Source organism: Hyla sarda, chromosome 12 (assembly GCF_029499605.1).
Source record: "Hyla sarda isolate aHylSar1 chromosome 12, aHylSar1.hap1, whole genome shotgun sequence".
Classification (NCBI taxonomy): domain Eukaryota; kingdom Metazoa; phylum Chordata; class Amphibia; order Anura; family Hylidae; genus Hyla; species Hyla sarda.
The window spans coordinates 67,089,499-67,112,583 of record NC_079200.1 but is presented as its reverse complement, the minus strand read 5'-3'; the positions used below and the strand labels follow the sequence as shown (position 1 = coordinate 67,112,583).

At 44.3% G+C, this 23,085-nt stretch overlaps 1 protein-coding gene across 15 annotated transcripts in view; it reads left to right on the top strand.

Annotated features, from left to right (window-relative positions):
* Window positions 1-23,085, top strand: part of TPD52L2 (TPD52 like 2) — a 63,576-nt gene that overhangs the window by 33,730 nt on the left and 6,761 nt on the right. For 4 of the 15 annotated variants that reach the window (XM_056548433.1, XM_056548439.1, XM_056548442.1 and 1 more), the window contains exons 2-8: window positions 2,508-2,668; window positions 3,050-3,198; window positions 5,218-5,277; window positions 12,414-12,515; window positions 16,755-16,781; window positions 20,134-20,178; window positions 20,812-20,860. In XM_056548433.1, coding sequence (XP_056404408.1) covers window positions 2,508-2,668; window positions 3,050-3,198; window positions 5,218-5,277; window positions 12,414-12,515; window positions 16,755-16,781; window positions 20,134-20,178; window positions 20,812-20,860 — 593 coding nt within the window. Of the gene's footprint in view, window positions 1-2,507; window positions 2,669-3,049; window positions 3,199-5,217; window positions 5,278-12,413; window positions 12,520-16,754; window positions 16,782-20,133; window positions 20,179-20,811; window positions 20,861-23,085 lie in introns of those variants that run through there. The other 11 variants (XM_056548434.1, XM_056548446.1, XM_056548437.1 and 8 more) reach the window with 11 other exon arrangements.

Here is a 23,085-nt window from a genome sequence, read left to right as displayed (position 1 = left end):
CATCCAGAACCCCCTTTAGTTTCCTACTCGCCTCCTCTCGGTGGGAAGGAAGGGTGAGCTGGTCCGGGCCGACTGTGCTGCAGGGACCGTCCGGTGGGGAGGGTTAGTCATTCCGGGCTGTCCATTTTCACCGGGGGGCCCCTCTTCTCCGCGCCTGCCCCGGACTAGTGACGTTGCCTTGACGCCACCGCACAGGGACGTTCATTCGCAGCCTGCGCATGAACGTCCCCGTGCGTCGTCGTCAAGGCAACGTCACTAGTCCGGGGCAGGCGCGGAGAAGAGGGGCCCCCCGGAACGACTAACCCTCCCCACCGGACGGTCCCTGCAGCACAGATGGCCCGGACCAGCTCACCCTTCCTTCCCACCGAGAGGAGGTGAGTAGGAAACTAAAGGGGGGGGGGGTCTGGATGATGACGAAGGCCGCAGTGGTCTTCAACCTGCGGACCGCCAGAGGTTTCAAAACTACAACTCCCAGCAAGCCCGGACAGCCATGGCTGGGAGTTGTAGTTTTGCAACATCTGGAGGTCCGCAGGTTGAAGACCACTGATGAAGGGATTGACAGGCGGTGATGATGAAGGTGGGGGGGGATGATGACGGGGTCTGGATGATGACATGGGGGGGGGGAAATGATGTATTTCCCAACCTAGGCTTATAGTCGAGTCAATAACTTTTCCTGGGTTTTTGGGGTGAAATTAGGGGCCTCGGCTTATATTCGGGTCGGCTTATACTCGAGTATATACAGTATATGGTTGTTTAGTAGTGGACGGCACTTGTTTTTCTGTAGCATGCACCGTATTGTACGACTTGTATAATAACTTTCCTGATAACATTTGAATGTACAAATTAAATCTGTGTCACCGACTCTAAGAAGCTGAGGTGAAGCAAAAGGCACTTTTTCTTCCTCTTTCCACTTATTGTGTCTGCACAACCCTTTACAATGTCCGTAATTTATTTGCCTTTCCTTTTTTTTTTTTTGCTGCACCCATACTGCACACAAAAGCTTGTATGAAGTCCAGTTAACACAGAAAGCTTATCTGTTACTCGACGTAGTGATAGAAGCTTTAATAACTGGCTACTATTTCTTGAATTAGATTTTATATACGCTTACATTTATATACAGTACCTAGAAGGGCACAGGGCTCAACCATACTGCTTCTTTCTGATGTGCTGTAGTCTTGCAGTTTGTGCTAGGTAATAGATGGAACAGAGTATTTTGTGGTTCTTCATTGTAGCCAGCCATTTTACTGTAACAGCCTAGGGCTGGGCGGTATACTCGTTCACACCAAATACCGAAATTTTTGTGCTGCATTATATGAATTTGAACCCATTCCGCTATACCGGTTTGGCCCCTCCCCCTCGGGAATGAATGAATTATCAGCCGCAGCACGCTGTCCCCACATCGGGGAGCTAATCATGTGTGACTCGCGAGCGCTGTTCTGCCCCCCCCCCCACACACACACAAATTATGAGCCCAGCGCTGCTACTCACATATGTCACCCGCAATTGCTGCCCTCCTGTCTTCCTGTTTGTTGCGGCCGCCGGCGCTGACACTCTATACCAGTGGTCTTCAACCTCCAGGTGTTGCAAAACTACAACTCCCAGCATGCCCGGACAGCCGTTGGCTGTCCGGGCGTGCTGGGAGTTGTAGTTTTGCAACACCTGGAGGTCTGCAGATTGCAAACCACTGCTCTATACTGTATCCCTATGCCCGGGCTGCAAAAGGTAAACAAAATAAACTTTAACTCACCTTCCCTGTCGGTCCGGACCTGCTTCCCAGGGAATGGAACGTCGGAGAGCCATCAGCCTATCACCGACCGCAGCGATGTTCCGCCTCGGCCGGTGATAGGTTGAGCGCACTGTCATGTAAAAAGCCGGCTTCAGGCTCAGCCCATCACCGGCCGAGGCGGAACATCGCTGCGGCCGGTGATAGGCTGACGGCTCTCCGACGTTCATGTCCCCAGCGTAAGGCTGACGTCGGGACATGCGTTAGTTTATTTTGTTTACCTTTTGCAGCCCGGGCATAGGGATACACTATAGAGTGTCAGCGCCGGCGGCCCGCAACAAACAGGAGGGTGAGGAGAGCAGCGCTTGCAGGTGACTTGAGTAGTAACCCGATGGGGACAGCGCTGGGCTGATAATTAATTTTGTGGGAGGGGTCTATACCGTGGAACCGCCAAAGGTTACAAAAATACCGTGATACACATATTTTGGCCATACCGCCCAGCCATATAACAGCCTAGACCAGTGTTTCCAACCTGCACCTATCCATGATGCCCTGACAACCAAAGGAAACAACTGGAGAGCCACAGGTTGGGGAACAATAGCCCAGACAGAAGAGCTATACTTTAGAGAGAATGCCTTATGTGCTCATTTATCAAGCCTTAATGTGAGTTGTGTTCTCTACCAGCTTGTTCAGCTTCTTTCTAGACGCTTGTTGCTCTGACTATTCCCTGCTTGCTTGCTTGCTCGCTCCCTTCCCTCTGACACTCCTTCTCCTCCCCTGACAGACATCAACCTTAACTCTCCCAACAAAGGTTTGCTGTCAGACACCATGACGGATGTCCCGGTGGGCCCAGCAGTAACGCGGGTGCCAGCTGATGCTGCAGGTGTGCTGCCAGACGGTATTACCGAGGCTGAAGCGGAGGAACTGCGCTGTGAGCTGGTTAAGGTACGTCCCATACTGTTATTAAGGGGAAAGCGGTGTGGTTTCAACCAAAAGCTGAAAGTATGGCATACAAAGGGGTTTTGTGCCATAGGAAAACATAAGTTCAAGTCAGGGTAATTGAAAAGCATTGGACTGTGATAGTCACAGACTATGGAAAAAGTTCTGAATAAAATAATTTTTTGTCACTCCATAACGTAGAAGAAGTCTGCTGATGTAAAGTCTGACATCTGGTGGCCATTTTACATGTTGCACCCATTCATCATCTCTCAGGAGTTACTAAATCTGCAGTAAATAAGCTGCATTTATCTGGAATTGCTTACTCAAAACATTAAATATCTGAGACAGTAGATAAGAGATCCGTCATGTGATGTCTTTGTTCTGTAGGTGGAGGAGGAGATTCTTACCCTGCGCCAGGTTCTGGCCGCCAAGGAACGTCATGCGGCTGAGCTGAAGAGGAAGCTGGGACAGACTCCTCTAAACCAACTGAAGCTCAATCTCTCTAAGAGTCTGCATGACGTCCAGATGTCTAATGCGTGAGTTGTCCTGTGTCCTTGTTTCAAAAGAGATCTGTGTGCATTACTTATGCTGCCCAGGTATGGAGTTCCACCTACACCTATAGTACTACTCAGCAATTTGGATGGGTCACAGCTTATCTTCTATATCAAGAAAAGAGAAAGGGACCGCGCCTCGTGTATTACCCAAGACACTAGAAGGTCGAGTGGAATTGCACCAGCCTTTCGGTTGGCCGCTCACCTTATAGCAGATGAATAGCACCTAGATGGGGGTACACGTGTATCCTTGGTCTGGATGAACTGCAAAGCCCAACGGGTCACAGGGGTGGATGATCCAGTCCTGTTCTTATGGAGTAAATGGAGATAGCAAAAAAATTACCCATACATCAGGCGCTGTTCAGAGTCCCAGAATGCTGAATGAGTATATCCAATGCAGATATAGCATTGAAAGTGCCAACAGGCACTATATTTATTAGGTAAAAGACCAATGACTTGTTTCGGAGGTAGAACCCTCCTTCCTCAGATGACAATCTGAGGATGGAGGGTTCTACCTCCAAAACACGTCATTGGTCTTTTAGCTAATAAATATAGTGCCTGTTGGCACTTTAAATGCTATATCTGCATTGGATATACTCATTCAGCATTCTGGGACTCTGAACAGCGCCTGATGTATGGTTCGTTATTTGCTCTCTCCATTTACTCAATTATCTTCTATGTCACACCTTTTTACACAATAAATCTCAACAGACTCACTGTTCAGACGTTCATATTCTTGTTTTTATTCTTCTATTTCCGTAGTTTTCAAAAGGTGTTACATATACAAGCTTAAAATAGCTTTCAGCTCAAGTCAGCAGAGGTCTTACACGCTACTTGAGATCCATCAGGGTCTGATGCGAACACCTCCTTACTCATGCTTAGTAGAGCCTGATAGTCCGAAGTATTAGTGAAATCGGCACATCTGAAGGAAAGGAAAAACAATAGGTTATACCTTAATAAGAGGAGATATAACCACAAAAAAAGAAAGATCACCAAACCTTCTAGGCTAGAAAGAAAAAAAGAACCCATCCGTGCCTGTCCTGTTCACATAGCAATAGCGTTATTAGAGGGGAAAATATACATCACCCTAAAGTTTTACAATTCCAATCCGAGGCTTCCACACATGTGGATCAGAGAACGTTATTTATTTAAAGGGGTACTCCGCTGCTTAGCATTTGGAACAATCTATTCCGAATGCTGGAGCAGACACTGGGAGCTCGTGGCGTCATAGCCCCACCCCCTCATGACATCACGCCCCGCCTCCTCAATGCAAGTCTATGGGAGGGGGCGTGACAGCCGTCACGCCCCCTCCCATAGACTTGCATTGAGGGGGCTGGGCGTGACGTTACGAGCTCCAGCGTTCGGTGCAGTTTGCCGCTATTTTAACCTTGTATATGTAACACCTTCTGATAAAAAGAAGAATATGAACGTCTAAACAGTGAGTCCGTTGAGATTGTTTAAAAGGTGTGATATAGAAGATCACCTGACGTCAGGCCTGGGCAGCCCTAATAAAAATAATAGACTTAAACTTACCTCTGCCGCTACCCTGGTGCTGCCGGATTATATTACTGCTACATCCTCCGGCCCATTTCTTATTCTGGCTTTTGGTGCCCTATACATCATGCTGCGGCTCAGCTAATTGCCGGCCACAGCGTTGTCCCGCCTTGGCCAGTGATAGGCTGAGCAGCAGTAACATGTAATTGGCCTGGGCACCAGGAAGAAGCCCAGGCCTGTTACGTGACACTGCCGCTCAGCCTATCACATCTCTGCAGCCGGGGGTTTCCTGAACAGACTGTCACTGCTAAGACTAGTACGTCTCGGAAGGTGGGGGCAGGAGCGTTCAGAGGTGAGTCGGGCCTTGTTCTGTAGATCACGGGGGGTTCCCAGCGATCACATATATATGCCCTATCCTCTGGGTAACCCCCTTAAGTTACCCCTCACACAAATCAAGGCTACATAGTACACTGCTTTCTCATGAAGAACCTGGTGTTCATTTTGTTACAGTTACGTTAAAACATCAGAGAAACTTGGAGAGTGGAACGAAAAAATGACGCAGTCTGATGTGTGAGTCTTTTTTGGAGCTGCTTTTCTCCCCGCTTACTGTAGGGGGTGCACAACTTTCTTAAGGAATGTAAGAATGAAGTGGTTATTTATGTTTATATAATTTGGAGTGTAGTGTTGATGTAAAAACACTGGGGGTCATGTACAAAAAAACATTCCTCCGAATGACACTGGACCTTAGACATCAGACTTCCAATTCAGGGACTTAAGAGTTTATTTAGGTGTTGCAGTCACATATAATTTTTGTTACAATTTTACCAAAATCAAGTGTAAATAAACCCTATGTGGGGATATGACTGCAGTTGTCCTGTTCCTGGGAGGGCTGCATTTGTTCACACAATGCTTTAAAAAGTATTTAGTCAGCCACGAATTGTGCAAGTTCTTCCACTTAAAAAGATGAGCGACCTGTAATTTTCATCATAGATAAACCTCAACTATGAGAGACATAATGAGGAAACAAATCCATAAAATCACATTGTCTGATTCTTAAGGAATTTATTTGCAAATTATGGTGGAAAATAAGTATTTGGTCAATAACAAAAGTTCTTCTCAATACTTTGTTGGCAATGACAGAGGTCAAACGTTTTCTGTAAGTTTTCACACACTGTTGCTGGTATTTTGGCCCATTCCTCCATGCAGATCTCCTCTAGATGTTTTTAGGCTGTTGCGGGACAACACAGACTTTCAACTCCCTCCAAAGGTTTTCTATTGGGTTGAGATCTGGAGACTGGCTATGCTACTCCAGGACCTTGAAATGCTTCTTACGACGCCACTCCTTCGTTGTCTGGGCTGTGTGTTTGGGATCATTGTCATGCTGAAAGATGAGGAAGTCTGATGGAAGGAGGTTTTTACTCAAAATCTCACAATACATGGCCCCATTCATTCTTTCCTTTACACATATCAGTCCCAAAGTATGATGTTTCTACTCCCATGCTTCACAGTAGGTAGCATTCTTACTCCTCCAAACGAGTTGAGTTTTTACCAAAAAGTTCTACTTAGGTTTCATCTGACCATATGACATTCTCCCAATCCTCTTCTGGATCATCCACATGCTCTCTAGCAAATTTCAGACGAGCCCGGACATGTACTTGCTTAAGCAGGAGGACACGTCTGGCACTGCATGATTTGAATCACTGGTGGCATAGTGTGTGCATACTGATGGTAGCCTTTGTTACTTTGGTCCCAGCTCTCTGCAGGTCATTCACTAGGTCCCCCCCTGTGTTGTTCTGGGATTTTTACTCACCGTTCTTGTGATCTTGCTTGGAGCCCCAGATCGAGGGAGATTATCAGTGGTCTTGCAGGTCTTCCATTTTCTAAAAATTGATCCCAGAGTTGATTTCTTCACACCAAGCTGTTTGCCTATTGCAGATTCAGTCTCCCCAGCCTGGTGCAGGTCTACAATTTTGTTTCTGGTGTCCTTCGAAACTTTGGTCTTGGCCATTCTTGGGTTTTTGAGTGTGACTGTTTGAACTTGTTATCAGTATAAAAGACACCTGTCCACAACCTCAATCAGGTGCCATTAATACAGGTAATGAGTGGAGGACAGAGGAGACTCTTAAAGGGGTATCTAAAGGATAGGGGATAAGTTGCCTGATCATGCGGGGTCCCGCCGCTGGAGACCCCCGCGATCTTGCACGCAGCACCCCTCTCTCATCAGGCCCCGGAGCGAACATCTACTCCGGGCCTGATGACGGGGTCGGTGATCGTGACGTCACAGCTCCGCCCCCGTGTGACATCACTCTCTGCCCCTCAATGCAAGTCTATGGCACGGCGCGAGACAGCTGTCTCGCCCCCTGCCATAGACTTACATTGAGGGGCGGAGCGTGACTTCACATGGGGGCGGAGCCGTGACGCCACGATACTCCGACCCCGTGATCGGCATTCATCAGACCCGGAGCAATGTCCGCTCCGGGGCCTGATGAGAACGGGGTGCTGCGTGTGAGATCGTGGGGGTCTCCAGCGGCAGGACCCCACGCGATCAGGCAACTTATCCCCTATCCTTTAGATAGGGGATAAGTTGTCAGCACGGTAGTACCCCTTTAAAGAAGTTGTTACAGGTCTGTGAGAGCCAGAAAACTTGCTTGTTTGTAGGTGACCAAATACTTATTTTCCACCATAATTTGCAAAAAAATTCTTTAAAAATCAGACAATGTGATTTCATGGATTTTTTTGTGTCATTATGTCTCTCATAGTTGAGGTATACCTATGATAAAAACTACAGGCCTCTCTCATCTCACAATTGGTGGCTGACTAAATACTTTTTGCCCCACTGTATGTTATGCTTCTCTATCACAGACTCTTGATTGCCCATTGATGTGGACAGGATACATATATTTATATAGTTGTTTATGGATTATTTTCATGCACATAGTCCATAGCACAGCAGTTATAGAAGAGTTGTATGTAGTCACATGGCTTCCTGTACTGCTACTATGCACTGGATCATCACTAGGGATACAGAATGTTTATGCAAAATACATTAGGAGGTTCCTCTTTAAAGGTGTTGTCCCCTACTAAATGCAGACAGCCATACAGTGATCTGATGATACTACATGGACATGTTTCTCTCTGGAATATTAGGATAGGTTCATAGCGCGTTAAAAATTTCATCGTGGAACGGACCTAAAAATCCATTTGAAAATCTTCAATGGAATCTTATTTACGGTGTACGGTGTACAGAGCTGTCTGCTTCCTGCTGTCTTTTACTGTAAATGCCGGCACCATGGCTCTGGCAAACAACTGATCAGTGTCTGCATCCCCACCAATCTGTCATTAATGACCTATCGTAAAGACTTGTCATCAATACACTTTGACTGCATAATCCCGTTAACCCCTAGAGGACATGCGGCATACATGTAAATTGTGTTGCCCTGAAACTAAGCACACAGTGACATACATTTACGCCGCATGGTTTACTCGATCAGTGTGTTCGACACGGTGATCATAACCCGCTGGTTATTAGCAGCTGGGACCTCATGGATAATGGCGGCATCAGCAATCTCGCTGATGTCTGCCATAAACCTTTTAGATGCCATGATCAATAATGATCACAGCATCTGAAGGATTGCGATTGTGTTCAGACACACATCCGACCACCAGCTGTGCGATCGCGGATGGTCCGATGTGTTAAGATTGTGGGACAAAATTGAAGAAAAAATGCCATTTTGGGGGCTTCCGTTTCTACGCAGTACATTTTTCAGTAAAAATGACACCTTATCTTTATTCTGTAGGTTCATACGATTAAAATGATACCCTACTTATATAGGTTTGAATTTGTCGGACTTCTGGGAAAAATCATAACTACATACAGGAAAATTTATACGTTTAAAAATGTCATCTTCTGACCCCTATATAATTTTTTGCGCCATGATCTGAAGTTTTTATTGGTATCATTTTTGTTTTGATCTGACTTTTTGATCGGTTTTATAAAAAAAAAAAAATTATGGTATAAAAAGTGACCAAAAATACACTATTTTGGATTTAATTTTTATTTAAATTTTTTTACGTGTATGCCATTGGCCGTTCGGTTTAATTAAGGATATTTTTATAGTTTGGACATTTACGCACGCGGCGATACCACATGTTTATATCTCTTTTTATTTACATAATTTAAATTTTTTTTTAAATGGGAAAAGGGAAGGGGTTAAATCACATTTATTAACACTTTATTTTAATTATTATTATTTTTTTATTTTTTGCAATGTTACAGCCCCCATAGGGAACTATAACGTTGCACACACTGATTTCCTACACTGATCACTGCCATGCATTAACATGGCATTGATCAGTGTTATTGCTGCTCGACTGCTCCTGCCTGGATCTCAGGTACGGAGCAGTCATTTGGCGATCGGACATGCAGGAGGCAGGTAGGGATCCTCCTGATGACCTGCAAGCTGTTTGGGACACCTTGATTTCACCGCGGCGGTCCCGAACAGCCCGACTGAGCTGCCGGGATGCTTTCGGTTTCACTTCAGACGCAGCGATTAACTTTGATCGCTGCGTGTGAAGGGTTAATACCGGGCATCTCTGTGATTGGTGATGTCCGGTATTAGCCGCGGGTCCCGGCCGTTGATGGCCGCTGGGACCAACCCGATATGACGCAAGTTAAACATACAAATTTTGTTAAAAAATATGTTGTGTTTTTTTTTACCTCTTAAGGACTTGGGGCGTACCTGTACGCCCTAAGCCCGGTGTGAAAAACGGGGTCACGCCATGACCCCGCATCACACCGGGTCGGTCCCGGCTGCTAACGATAGCCGGGACACTGGGCTAACAGCCATTCGTTGTTCCGCACGCTGTTAACCCTTCAGACGCGGCGATCAAAGTTGACTGGGATGTTCCGATCAGCTGGGACGCAGGTGGAGGTCTCCTTACCTCTCTCCGCGGCGTCCGATCGGGGATTGATTGCTCCAAGCCTGAGCTACAGGCTTGATCAATCGAGCCCCTATCTGACTGATCCCTGCAAAGCTATGGCTTTGCAGGGATCAGCATAGGAGATCAGTGTGTGCAGTGCTATAGCTCCCTATGGGAGCTATAACACTGCAAAAAAAAAAGGGGAAAAAAAAAGTTAACAAAGGTCATTTAACCCCTTCCCTAATAAAAGTTTGAATCACCCCCCTTTTCCCATAAAAAAAAAAAACTGTAAATAAATATAAACATGTGGTATCGCCGCGTGCGAAAATGTCCGAACTATAAAAATATATTGTTAATTAAATTGCACGGTCAATGGCGTGCGCGCAAAAAAATTCCAAAGACCAAAATAGTGTATTTTTGGTCACTTTTTATATCATGAAAAAATGAATAAAAAGCGATCAAAAAGTCTGATCAATACAAATTACCGATAAAAACTTCACAACACGGCGCAAAAAATGAGTCCTCATACCGGCCCGTATGCGGAAAAATAAAAGTTATAGGGGTTAGAAGATGAGAATTTATAACATGTACGTTTTCCTGCATGTAGTTATGATTTATTTCGAAGTACAACAATATCCAACCTATATAAGTAGGGTATCATTTTAACCGTATGGAGCTACAGAATAAAGATAAGGTGTTATTTTTTCCCGAAAAATGCACTGCGTAGAACCGGAAGCCCCCAAAAGTTACAAAAGGAAATTTTTTCTTCAATTTTGTCGCACAATGATTTTTTTTTTCTGTTTCGCAGTGGATTTTTTGGTAAAATGACTGTCACTGCAAAGTAGAATTGGTGGCGCAAAAAAATAAGCCATTATATGGATTTTTAGGTGCAAAATTGAAAGAGTTATGATTTTTAGAAGGTGATGAGGAAAAAATGAAAATGGAAAAATGCTGGTCATTAAGGGGTTAAAGCAGTACAATAATAGAAAAGTTGTAACTATGGGTATTGTTTTAATCGTATTGACCCACAAAAAAACTAAAATGAAATTGTCTGTGTCCTTTAACTAGTTAATTATCAAGCAAATGCTTTCAGAAATTAGGTATTGTAAGTTCTGTCATGTAAACACTATCTTTATAAAAATCAAAAAATAAATATCCATAGTAGTTAAATGTTTATATGGAAAACTGGAAATTGATAAAGAATTATATAAAATAGTGATATGGAGAAATGTCAGAAAAAGTACTATAAATTTAGAATCTGGATTTTAGTGTCATTTAGCATTAAATTTAAAAAACATGACCCCTGGTGTCTATTTAAAAGGTGTGTGTGTGTGTGTGTGTGTGTGTGTGTGTGTGTATAGTAGAGTTTCATGATTTACTTGCACTTTCGTCCATGTACACAAAGCGTTAATGTCTTAGAGTACCTTTCATAAAACCATATTTTCTAAACTAACTTAGATTATATTCCCTAACTCCTCCTAACACCCCTCCTGCCCTTAAAAATAAATAAATAAAAAATCTGAGCTTTTAAAGACTCTGTATCATACTTTTCTCCTTGCTCACATTGTGTGAGGTCCAGGCAGGAGAAAGTGGGCGTTCCCCAGCAGGCGCAATGTCACTGAAGCCTGAGAGAGCTGTGCCTCACCATGCCCCACACTCACTTCCTGAGTTTGGTCTCCACGTCGGGAGGAGACCAAACTAACTGTTTGACTTGTGGCAGGGAACAGAACAGAGACACCTTGTGGCCATTTTTTCAATCACATTAAAAACATAAAGGTTGAGAATTTTAACAGCAAGTAAATAGCAAAGCGTATTATAATTACATAAGGAACAATATATTAAAAGTTTAGTTTGGTGACAGGTACTCTTTAATGATTGAATGATGTAACAATACTGGACAGAACTGTTAAAGGTATGGACCCAAACAACTGCCTGTACGTGATGGCAAATAAATGGACACCAGTGTGCAGCCACTGGCCACTGCTTGTGGGTGGAGTTTTGGGACCCTAGCCTAAAAAAAAAAAAACAGCTAGTGAACAATCTCCTTCTGTAAAACCAACCAAAATTATATGGACTGAACTATTTCTATTGAGAATGAGAGGAAAGCCTGATATTTGCAGATGGATGAATATTGTGTGCAGAAGTGGAGTTGATTTTGGTAATGGGTGGTGATTTTTAATTTTCTCATTTTGCTGGCTTTTCTTACTCTACTAACAGGCTGCTTAGTTTGCTACGCTAACATACTACTTGCCCAAATATGGCTGGGGGTTGTCATGGAATGGCTTAAAAGGGTACTCCACTGGCCAGCGTTTGGAAGTAAATGTTCCTAATGCTCTTTCCGCGCTGCGGAGGTCGGCCACGCCCCTTGTAACATCACGGGCACACCCCTCAATGCAAGTCTATGGGAGGGGGCGTGACGCCTGTCACGCCCCCTCCCATAGACTTGCATTGAGGGGGCGTCCCTGTGACATCACAAGGAGCGTGGCCGACCCCCGCAGCAGGAAAACGGCATTAGGAACATTTACTTCCAAACCATGGCCAGTGGAGTACCCCTTTAAAACCTGTTTGTCTGTATCAGGCTTGAACAAAGCCCAGGAACCAGGTAGCCATCAAAAGAACTACTACTGACTACATTGAGGAAGTCCTTTCTGACTGAAGGGTTTACATCCTCCTCCTCCGCTCCTCAGTTCACTGGGTTTTGTCCAGCCCTGGTCTGACTCTGTTGTGTCCTGGTTATCCAGCCCTTGCTCATTGTGTTCATTTTTATGTATTACATCTACTTTTAGCTACAAGAAGACTCAGGAGACTCTCTCTACTGCCAGTCAGAAAACAACGGCTGCTCTGTCTACAATGGGCACTGCAATCACCAGGAAATTGGGAGACATGAGGTAAAATATCTTAAACTAATGTTTAATGTTCTGTACAGCACTGGGGCCATACTGGTCAGTTTACATAATCGTCACATGTACAGTTATAGGACTCTCCTACTTATGCCGATCCATCCTTATGGAATTGATGGTTCATTCTCAGAAGCTGCAGCCACTTCAAACAACTGAAGTTGGACCCTCACCAATCTAATATTGAAAACCTATCCTGAGGATAGGCCATCAATTTTTAAAGGGGTACTCCACTAGCCAGCGTTCAGAAGTAAATGTTCTGAATGCTGTTTTCGCGCTGTGGGGGTCGGCCACGCCCCTTGTGACGTCTTAGCCCCTTGTGACGTCCCCTCAATGCAAGTCTATGGGAGGGGGCGTGACGACCATCACGCCCCTTCCCATAGAATTGCATTGAGGGGGCGTAGCCGACCCCCACGGCGCAGAAACAGCGTTGGGAACATTTACTTCCGAATGCTGCCCAGTGGACAGAAATTATAATTAAGTCATGTGACAAAGGATTATATTCTGACCAGGACTTCCCTTACATTGAAACTCTCCTATCCCACGTCTTGTACTTTTACTGCATTGCCACGTTGTCTTGACACACTGCAGTATTGCAGCCCATTCATGCATGTGATCTAATAGCCTTGGGTTATTGAAGAAAAAGCTTCATTCTGGGGCATGCAACTAATGTAGATATAGGGCTGTATCTGATATTGCAGCTCAGTAAGTTTCACTTAAAGGAGTAATCCAGTTAAATGTATCCCCTATTCAAAGGATTTGGGATAAGTGTCAGATTGCGGAGGGGCCAACCATTAGGACCCCCAGCTGTATCAACCACTGCACACAGCAGGGGTCAACATGCCCTCTCCATACATCTCTATGGGAGAGCCAGGGATGCACGTGAACAGCACTTTTGCTCTTCCATAGAGATGCATGGAGGTCGCTTGACGATCCTAGCTCTGTGCACAGTTGGACCTCTGCAATCTGACACTTATCCTGTGGATAGGGAATAAATTTGGCTAAACTCAATAATCCCTTTAAATGCAATAACAGACACAACCAGTGGACCAGAGTCCATTTTGGAGGGGTTTGCGACAATTTTTAAGCCTACGTAGGACATTCGCACATCATAAATTTTCAACCTTATCAAAGTTGCTTAGATAAGGTTGTTTGGTACTTTATGTATACCCACAGAATCGCATCTAAAAGTTGCTTTGCGCATGTGCAACATTTTTTGCGCAGAGTAAGCAAAAAAAAAAAGCTCTAAATGCAATGCTAAATCTCCCTCCTGGTCTCTAAAGGAAAAAATGAGTTATGACCGTACAGATTACATGACTATTACTGACTCACTGTATTGTATTCTTATACCATCAGAGCTATATTCACTGTCATACGGATCAGTAGGCTATAGGTGTAAATATACATTACGAATTAGAATAGACTCCTCTCTGCCGGATGCACTTTATAGTTGCACTTCTAAAACTGTACATCAGACCCTTGGGCTCAGTTTTCAAATTACCTCCTGGAGATGTGTTAGAACTTGCAAAGGAAAGTAAGAAAGGTAGTGTTACTGATCCGGTAACATAAGCATAAACCTAAACAGACCTACGACTGTCATGTGACCTATCAGGGGCCCTTATTTTTCTTAAAATGAAGGAAATCTGGTTGTTTTGGTACGTGATTGCTTTTTCTTTACAGTCCTCAGTTGCAGTATAATAATAAACTGCAAAGTATTAACACATTACTGTTCCATGTTAATAGACCCTCTTACACAATTGCTTGGTCTAACTAAACATATCTATTTCCCTGCTGACACACTCCAGCCTGGTTATGGCTAGAGCAGCTTTTGTGCCCTTGGATATGATCGGAGGGTAAGAGTCTGTATGCCTTAAGGTGCTTCTTCTCTTCTCAATCAGCTTCTCCTTCTTTTGTAAAAACTGTATTCATCACAGTAAAGCTGCTGTAGTTTGCAGATAGGATTGCTTGAGAAAATCATACATGGCTAATCTAATTCTTTCCCCCCTGAGAGGAAAATTCCAGGAATATCTGGAAGCAACCTATATAATTTAGATATTCAGTGGTTGACTTACAGGAATCTAAGTGTATGGGTATCGTAAAGAACATGAACATTTTTGGAAAAAAAAATAGTTATACCTACAATATATCATAATGAAAAACTAATCAAACAAGTAATATTGATCAAAAATGTTGTACTGTTTTGTGTCCTCAGCTTCTATGCAGACTTATATGTCTCCATGACTAGAAAAATACATTGTATAGATACTGGGGGAAATTTATCATTGGCTTTATACCACTTTAATGTTCTAAAGGTCCCGGCAAATTTTTTATAGAAAATCATTCAAAGTTGTCTACTGTTTGGTGCACCTTATACCACTTTTTTGCATTGGAGCTGTGTTTAATGGTTTTTATTTTATTTTTTTTTTATTTTTTTTGCGCAAATCCTACTTTTTTGGAATCTTATAGAGACAGCCGGGGAATGCTAAACTACAACTACTCCCATCATGGGACAGAGTCTGTCCCATCATGGGAGTAGTTGTACAGCAGCGCTGAGGGATGGCACTTGCACATCCCCCGGCTGTGGGACTTTTGGACTGCTACTCCCATCACGGACAGACTCCGTCCATGATGGGAGTTATAGTCCAGGGGCTGAGGGACAGATCGCAGCAGATTATTCTGAGACCCACTGCGATCCGCATTTAACAATTTAACAAGCTGGCGGCACATGTGGCTACACTGCGCTCCCTGCCAGCTCCAGACAGGGAATACTGTATACAGCTCTCACAGTTCATAATCCCCGCTGCCAGGAAAGGGGAAACAGCTTTTCACCAATCAGCTCCCGTCTCCCGAAGACAGGGATTATGAATAGTGATAGCTATATACAGTAGACTGGAGCCGGTGGGGAGCACAGTGGAGCACCATGTGCCGCCAGCTTGTAAAGTTGATAAATGCGGATCGCAGCAGATCTCTGGGGAATGATCCACTGGGATCTGCCCCTCAGCCCCTGAACTATAACTCCCATCGTGGACTGAGTCTGTCCATGATAGGAGTAGTATGGGAGTCCCGCAGCCGGGGCATGTGCAAGTGCCATTCCTCAGCGCTGTGGTACTACAACTACTCCCATCATGGGAAACAATGTCATATGATGGGATTAGTAGTCCAAGGGTAGAGGGACAGATCACACGGAATCTCACTCCTGAGACCCACTGCGACCTTTACTGCTCCACTCCCTAGTGGTGACTAGATCCATTGTTACTGGCCCTCCCCAGCCTAAATAACGCCAGCCTTTTACCGACTAGGCCCAGGAGCGCCATTTTTGACGCTCTGGGCCTGTTGGTAGCGACTCTTCCTGGCACCCCTGTGGCAATGGGTACTGGGGTAATAATTGGGGGTTAGTGCTAGCTGTTGTTAGAGATAATGCTAAGCCCTGGCTTAGTAATGGATTCTGTCTACAACACCACTTCCACTACTAAGCCTGGAAATTAAATGATAAAAAACACAATACATTAAAAAAAAAAATTATATATAAAAAAAAACACACCACTTTTCCTTTGAGGTCAGGTGTACAAATCGAATTGTGTGGCTATTTAGAACTTTGCACAAAATGTATCATGTGGCTTGCACAAGTATAGTAAATTTGTTGCATTTGCACCAAATTTAGACCAACAAAAAAGATCTACAAAAAAGAAATCTACCTACACAACATTGAGAAATGTCCCTCACTTTGTTTACTCCCTTTTATCTATTATCCATTCTATCATGCAAATAGAGTGGGTAGAGGTGATACAGTAAAAGCCCTTTACACGGGCTAAGCAGATGCCTATAGTAAGCGCCAAGTCTTGTTGACCGGCGCCTGCTTAATGAGCCTTCACACAGCTAAACCAATTGTAGGCTGGGCTGAAAAGAATTATTGCTAAATGTAGCTGTATTCTGCTAATCTATAACCAGCCTATTGGTCTGCACAGGAGCTGCAGACACAGAACAGTAAATTTTCATACAAGATGCATGGAAGCCATATGAATGGCAAAGCTTTCATATCCTTTAGAGGTGGTGCAATGTGTACACCACTAAAGATAATCCTCCTGTCATCTGTCTGACAATAATCTTATCTTGTTACTGGTTTGGAGTGTTCTGACAAGCCTTTGCGGAGATGATGTGGGGGTGCTCTTATGTCTTGGGGGTATACTATGGTCTTTGCTGATTTCTATCTACTCCTCCATTCCCTCACAGGGCTCTCCCTTTCTCTCAGTCTTTTAGGTAAGGGGACCTGTCCTTTGTGTTCTCCATTACATATACGCAGAGTTTAAAATTGTATTTACATATTCCGGTTGGTCCCTGTTGCCTATGGAAAAATTAATAAATTAATTAAATTAAATCGTGTTAATGCATATACACATCTTTCAACACAGTTTTTGAAAAATGAAGCTCCCCCAGAGCTAGCAAGGAACTGATTGTAGGGTTTTGCAAGTTATGCTTCCTTCTTTACTGGACTTCGAAACTTATTTTATCACAATATATTAAAGGGGTACTCCACTGGCCAGTGTTCAGAACATTTAGTTACAAACGCTGGCCAGTAGAGTACCCCTTTAACATTGGCCATGTAGCTGAGTATGCTACTACAATTGTTCCCTCTTTTTATATCTGCTGCGGGCTATGGTGTGTGGTGGATTTAGTACACTACTCAAAAAAAAATAAAGGGAACACTTAAACAACACAATGTAACTCAAAGTCAATCACCCTTCTGTGAAATCACACTGTCCACTCAGGAAGAACACTGATTGACAATGAATTTCACATGCTGTTGTGCAAATGGAACAGACAACAGGGCAATTAGGCAATTAGCAAGACTCTCCCAATAAAGGAGTGGTTCTGAAGGTGGTGACCACAGACCACTTCTCAGTTCCTATGCTTCCTGGCCGATGTTTTGGTCACTTTTGAATGCTGGCGGTGCTTTCACTCTAGTGGTAGCATGAGACGGAGTCTACAACCCACACAAGTGGCTCAGGTAGTGCAGCTCATCCAGGATGGCACACCAGTGCGAGCTGTGGTAAGAAGGTTTGCTGTGTCTGTCAGCGTAGTGTCCAGAGCATGGAGGGGCTAACAGGAGACAGGCCAATATATTAGGACACGTGGAGGAGGCCGTAGGAGGGCACCAATCCAGCAGCAGGACCACTACCTCCGTCTTTGTGCAAGGAGGAGCACTGCCAGAGCGCTGAAAAATGACCTCCAGCATGCTACAAATGTGCATGTGTCCGCTCAAACGGTCAGAAACAGACTCCATGAGGGCCCGACGTCCACAGGTGGGGGTTGTGCTTACAGCCCAACACCGTGCAGGACATTTGGCATTTGCCAGAGAACACCAAGATTGGCAAATTCGCCACTGGCGCCCTTTGCTCTTCACAGATGAAAGCAGGTTCACACTGAGCACATGTGAAAGAGTCTGGAGATGCCGTGGAGAATGTTCTGCTGCCTACAACATCCTCCAGCAGGACCGGTTTGGCAGTGGGTCAGTAATGGTGTGGGGTGGTATTTCTTTGGGGGGCCGCACAGCCCACCATGTGCTTGCCATAGGTAGCCTGACTACCATTAGGTACAGAGATGAGATCCTCAGACCCCTTGTGAGACAATATGCTGGTGCAGTTGGCCCTGGGTGCCTCCTAATGCAAGACAATGCTAGACCTCATGTGGATTGAACTGTGTCAGCAGTTCCTGCAAGAGGAAGGCATTGATGCTATGGACTGGCCCGCCCGTTCCCCAGACCTGAATCCGATTGAGGACATCTGGGACATCATGTGTTTCTCCATCCACCAACGCCACGTTGCACCACAGACTGTCCAGGAGTTGGCGGATGCTTTTGTCCAGGTCTGGGAGGACATCCCTCAAGAGACCATCCACCACCTCATCAGCATGTCCAGTAGTTTTAGGGAGGTCATACAGGCACGTGGAGGCCACACACACTACTGAGCCTCATTTTGACTTGTTTTAAGGACATTGCATCAAAGTTGTATCAGTCTGTAGTGTGGTTTTCCACTTTGATTTTGAGTGTGACTCCATATCCAGACCTCCATGGGTTGATTTGATTGCCATTGTCATTCAACTATGTAGACGAAAGTATTTCATACGATTAGTTCATTCATTCAGATCTAGGATGTGTTATCTTAGTGTTCCCTTTATTTTTTTGAGCAGTGTATATTGTCCCCTTTTCGGCAGATAACCGGTTTTTGCAGTGTAATAACAAGCAGAGTTATCTCAGTAAAACTGTAATCGGGGAAGAAATATCATGTGACACTTCTAAAAAAATCTTCTCCTTGCAACAATGAAGCAAACTTTATTTCTTACATGTACATTATACAGTAACCCCTGGTACATGCATGCTACATGCTGCTGTGATTCTCTCTCATTATGTGGTCTCTATGTATAAAATTGTTACTGTACACAGTGTGTCACTGTCTCTCTACTTGATCCTTTGGTGAAAACTTTGTGTTGTTTGGTTGTGCAAGGTGATTGATGTACGCAACAAGCAGCTAGAACTGTCCAACATACCCTTATTAGTAGGTATGCACTGAATTTGAATGCAATCTATTGTGCATTTAGTACAGCACTGTTAATAAGCTGCACACTTTTGATGCCCTATTCAAAGAATGGGCCTTCAATCACTGATCTGTGGGGTGCCGCCATCTGGTAACCCCACTAATCAGCTGTTTGACACTCTGCACTACACACGGGGGTGGAAGTCCTGCACTGTTTATTAAACAGTGATGCTGCCGGTTAACTGCAGCTTAGCTCCTCATGAAGTAAATGGAAGCTGAGCAATTACTTGGGCCACCACTTTGCAATTATTTGTGCAGGGCTTGCGGTCCCAGTCACTGTGTAGTGTGGGGGTACCAAGCAGCTTATTGGTAAGGTGCTGTGTGTCTGCACCTCAACGATGAAATGATTGATGGCCTTTGGATAGGCCATCAGTCATATAGTCTTGGAAAACGGTCATCCTGTTCACCCACATTAAACCTAATACACTGGATAACAGTGTGGGTGAACTGGAGACCGATGAGGGGGTCAGTGAGTTAAATATGTACCTGTAATCCAGAGTTGTGTCCCTCTTGAAGATCCTCTTCTATCCCCACTGAATTGTGCACAGAAGGCAGGCCCGCCGGGTGAATATGGATATTCGTTGGTGCTGGTCACATGAGTGCTCAGTAGGCGCAAACGCTCATGTGACCAGCGCCAATGAATATTCAAAATCACCCAGCGGGCCTGCCACCTGCGCGCAATTCAGTGGGGATAGAAGAGGATCTTCAAGAGGGACACAACTCTGGTTTACAGGTACGTATTTAACTCCTTGACCCCCTCATCGGTCTCCATTTCACCCACACTGTAATCCAGTGTATTAAGTTTAATGTGGGTGAACAGGATGACCTGTTTCCATTAAACTGGCTTCTATTAAATTGTCAGGGATGTCACTGGTGGATTTTAATGTAGTGTGCATGGTGGGTAAATTTGAGGAAAAGATTGACGGTTACTATCTGCTTGGTTGCTGTCCACATGTTTATTCTGCCCAACATCACTTCTTTTTCCTAACTCTGATTTCTGCTCCCACATGCCTTCCAAGTAGCAGTTATTCAATCCGCCACTCCATAAGCATGCCGGCAATGAGGTAATGTATAACCACAGGGTTCAGGCTGTAATTGCATGTTCTGAATGTTTCATGGTAATTTAAGTTGGACTTTCTTAAGCCTATGCTTTGCACACAAAACACACATAACATTGTAAAGTGTGTATAGATTTATTGGTCTGTATATAGGAAGAGTATTGTTGCCTGTACTAAAAGGGAACATTGCTAACTTCTTATAATGGGTAGAAAAGTGGAACAATGCTTTAGTTTGTCTTCATTATTCACATCTTAGTGCAAATGTCTATTCACAGCCTAATAGAATAAGGGTCAGTTTACCCTACACCTGCAGGTGTGTGTTTTGCAGTATGCTCTGGGAAGGCTATCGACATATGTCAAATTAGGGACCCTTTCACCAAGTGGATGCCAAAAAGTGCATTATTCATCTGGCTGCTATTTTTTTTTTTTTTTTTTTTTTTTTAAGATGAAACCCTATGTAAGTGTAACACTGAGAGGCATTAGTTCTAAAATCCTCATGATGTACACTGCAAATGGATTTTGCTATGAATTTTGTTTGTTTTTATATAAAACCCAAAAGCAGTCATCACAGTATTCTTAACCAGGAGTATTATAAGTGCATCAATTAACCTTATTTTGATATATTTTGATCTATTCTAGAAACTCTGCTACCTTTAAATCCTTTGAAGAACGTGTGGTGAATTTAAAGGTAAGAGAAGAAGAACCTAATGGCAACATACAGCTTGCACTGGCAAGCCGCCAGCATTATAATTATAATAAGTATATCTGGCCAGTTTATGTTGCATGTGGCACTGTACATTTTAACCGGTTGCTGTCTAAAGACAAGCCGGCTCGTCCTGAGAAAGCAACCGTTGTACCAGCCCGCGTCCTACCGGCCGTCCCCCAGCTGATTCCTGTAGCTGGGGACCTGCGTTAAAGGGGTTCTCCGGTGCTTAGACATCTTATCCACAATCCAAAGGATAGGGGATAAGATGCCTGATCGCGGGAGTCCCGCCGCTGGGGACCCCCGGGATCTTGCACGCGGCACCCCGTTTGTAATCAGTCCCCGGAGCTGTCACTCCCCCTCCCGTTGGCTTGCATTGAGGGGCGGAGCTTGACGTCACACGCCACCAGCCCTGTGGTCGTCGGTAATCAGACCCGGAGCGAACACGCTCCAGGGACTGATTACAAACGGGGTCCCCAGCGGCGGGACTCCCGCGGTCAGGCATCTTATCCCCTATCCTTTGGATAGGGAATAAGATGTCTAAGCACCGTAGAACCCCTTTAATAGCCGACATGCGGCGATTGCCGCGGGCGGCTTTTAACCCTTTAGGTCAAAGTTGACAGCAGCGTCTAAAGGGACATTTAAACCATCCCTGGTGATCCAGTGGGGTGGATCCGCTCCCTGCAGCGTGACCGTGGGGCAATCCACTGCTGAGGTAGCCAGGGGGCTTAACTCTCCTCCTAAGCCAGGTACTGCGCTGTAAATGATAAAGCCTGGCAGGACCAGGCTTTATCATTTGAGCGGAGAGCACACAGATCAATGTGGTTCTATTAAATAAAAAAGAAAGTTATGATTTTTAAAAGGTAAGGAGGAAAAAGAGTGCAAAAAAACTGAAAAATGCTCGGTCCTTAACCCCTTAAGGACGCAGGACGTAAATGTACGTCCTGGTGAGGTGGTACTTAACGCACCAGGACGTACATTTACGTCCTAAGCATAACCGCGGGCATCGGAGCGATGCCCGTGTCATGCGCGGCTGATCCCGGCTGCTAATCGCAGCCAGGGACCCGCCGGCAATGGCCGACGCCCGCGATCTCGCGGGCGTCCGCCATTAACCCCTCAGGTGCCGGGATCAATACAGATCCCGGCATCTGCGGGAGTTCGCGATTAAAATGAACGATCGGATCGCCCGCAGCGCTGCTGCGGGGATCCGATCATTCATAACGCCGCACGGAGGTCCCCTCTCCTTCCTCCGTGCGGCTCCCGGCGTCTCCTGCTCTGGTCTGTGATCGAGCAGACCAGAGCAGGAGATGACCGATAATACTGATCTGTTCTATGTCCTATACATAGAACAGATCAGTATTAGCAATCATGGTATTGCTATGAATAGTCCCCTATGGGGACTATTCAAGTGTAAAAAAAAATGTAAAAAAATGTAAAAGTAAAAGTAAAAAAAAGTGAAAAATCCCCTCCCCCAATAAAAAAGTAAAACGTCCGTTTTTTCCTATTTTACCCCCAAAAAGCGTAAAAAACATTTTTTATAGACATATTTGGTATCGCCGCGTGCGTAAATGTCCGAACTATTAAAATAAAATGTTAATGATCCCGTACGGTGAACGGCGTGAACGAAAAAAATTTTAAAAAGTCCAAAATTCCTACTTTTTTAATACATTTTATTAAAAAAAAATATATAAAAAATGTATTAAAAGTTTTTTATATACAAATGTAGTATCAAAAAAAAGTACAGATCATGGCGCATAAAATGAGCCCCCATACCGCCGCTTATACGGAAAAATAAAAAAGTTATAGGTCATCAAAATAAAGGGATTATAAACGTACTAATTTGGTTAAAAAGTTTGTGATTTTTTTTAAGCGCAACAATAATATAAAAGTATATAATAATGGGTATCATTTTAATCGTATTGACCCTCAGAATAAAGAACACATGTCATTTTTACCAGAAATTGTACGGCGTGAAAACAAAACCTTCCAAAATTAGCAAAATTGCGTTTTTCGTTTTAATTTCCCCACAAAAATAGTGTTTTTTGGTTGCGCCATACATTTTATGATATAATGAGTGATGTCATTACAAAGGACAACTGGTCACACAAAAAATAAGCCCTCATACTAGTCTGTGGATGAAAATATAAAAGAGTTATGATTTTTAGAAGGCGAGGAGGAAAAAATGAAAACGTAAAAATTAAATTGTCTGA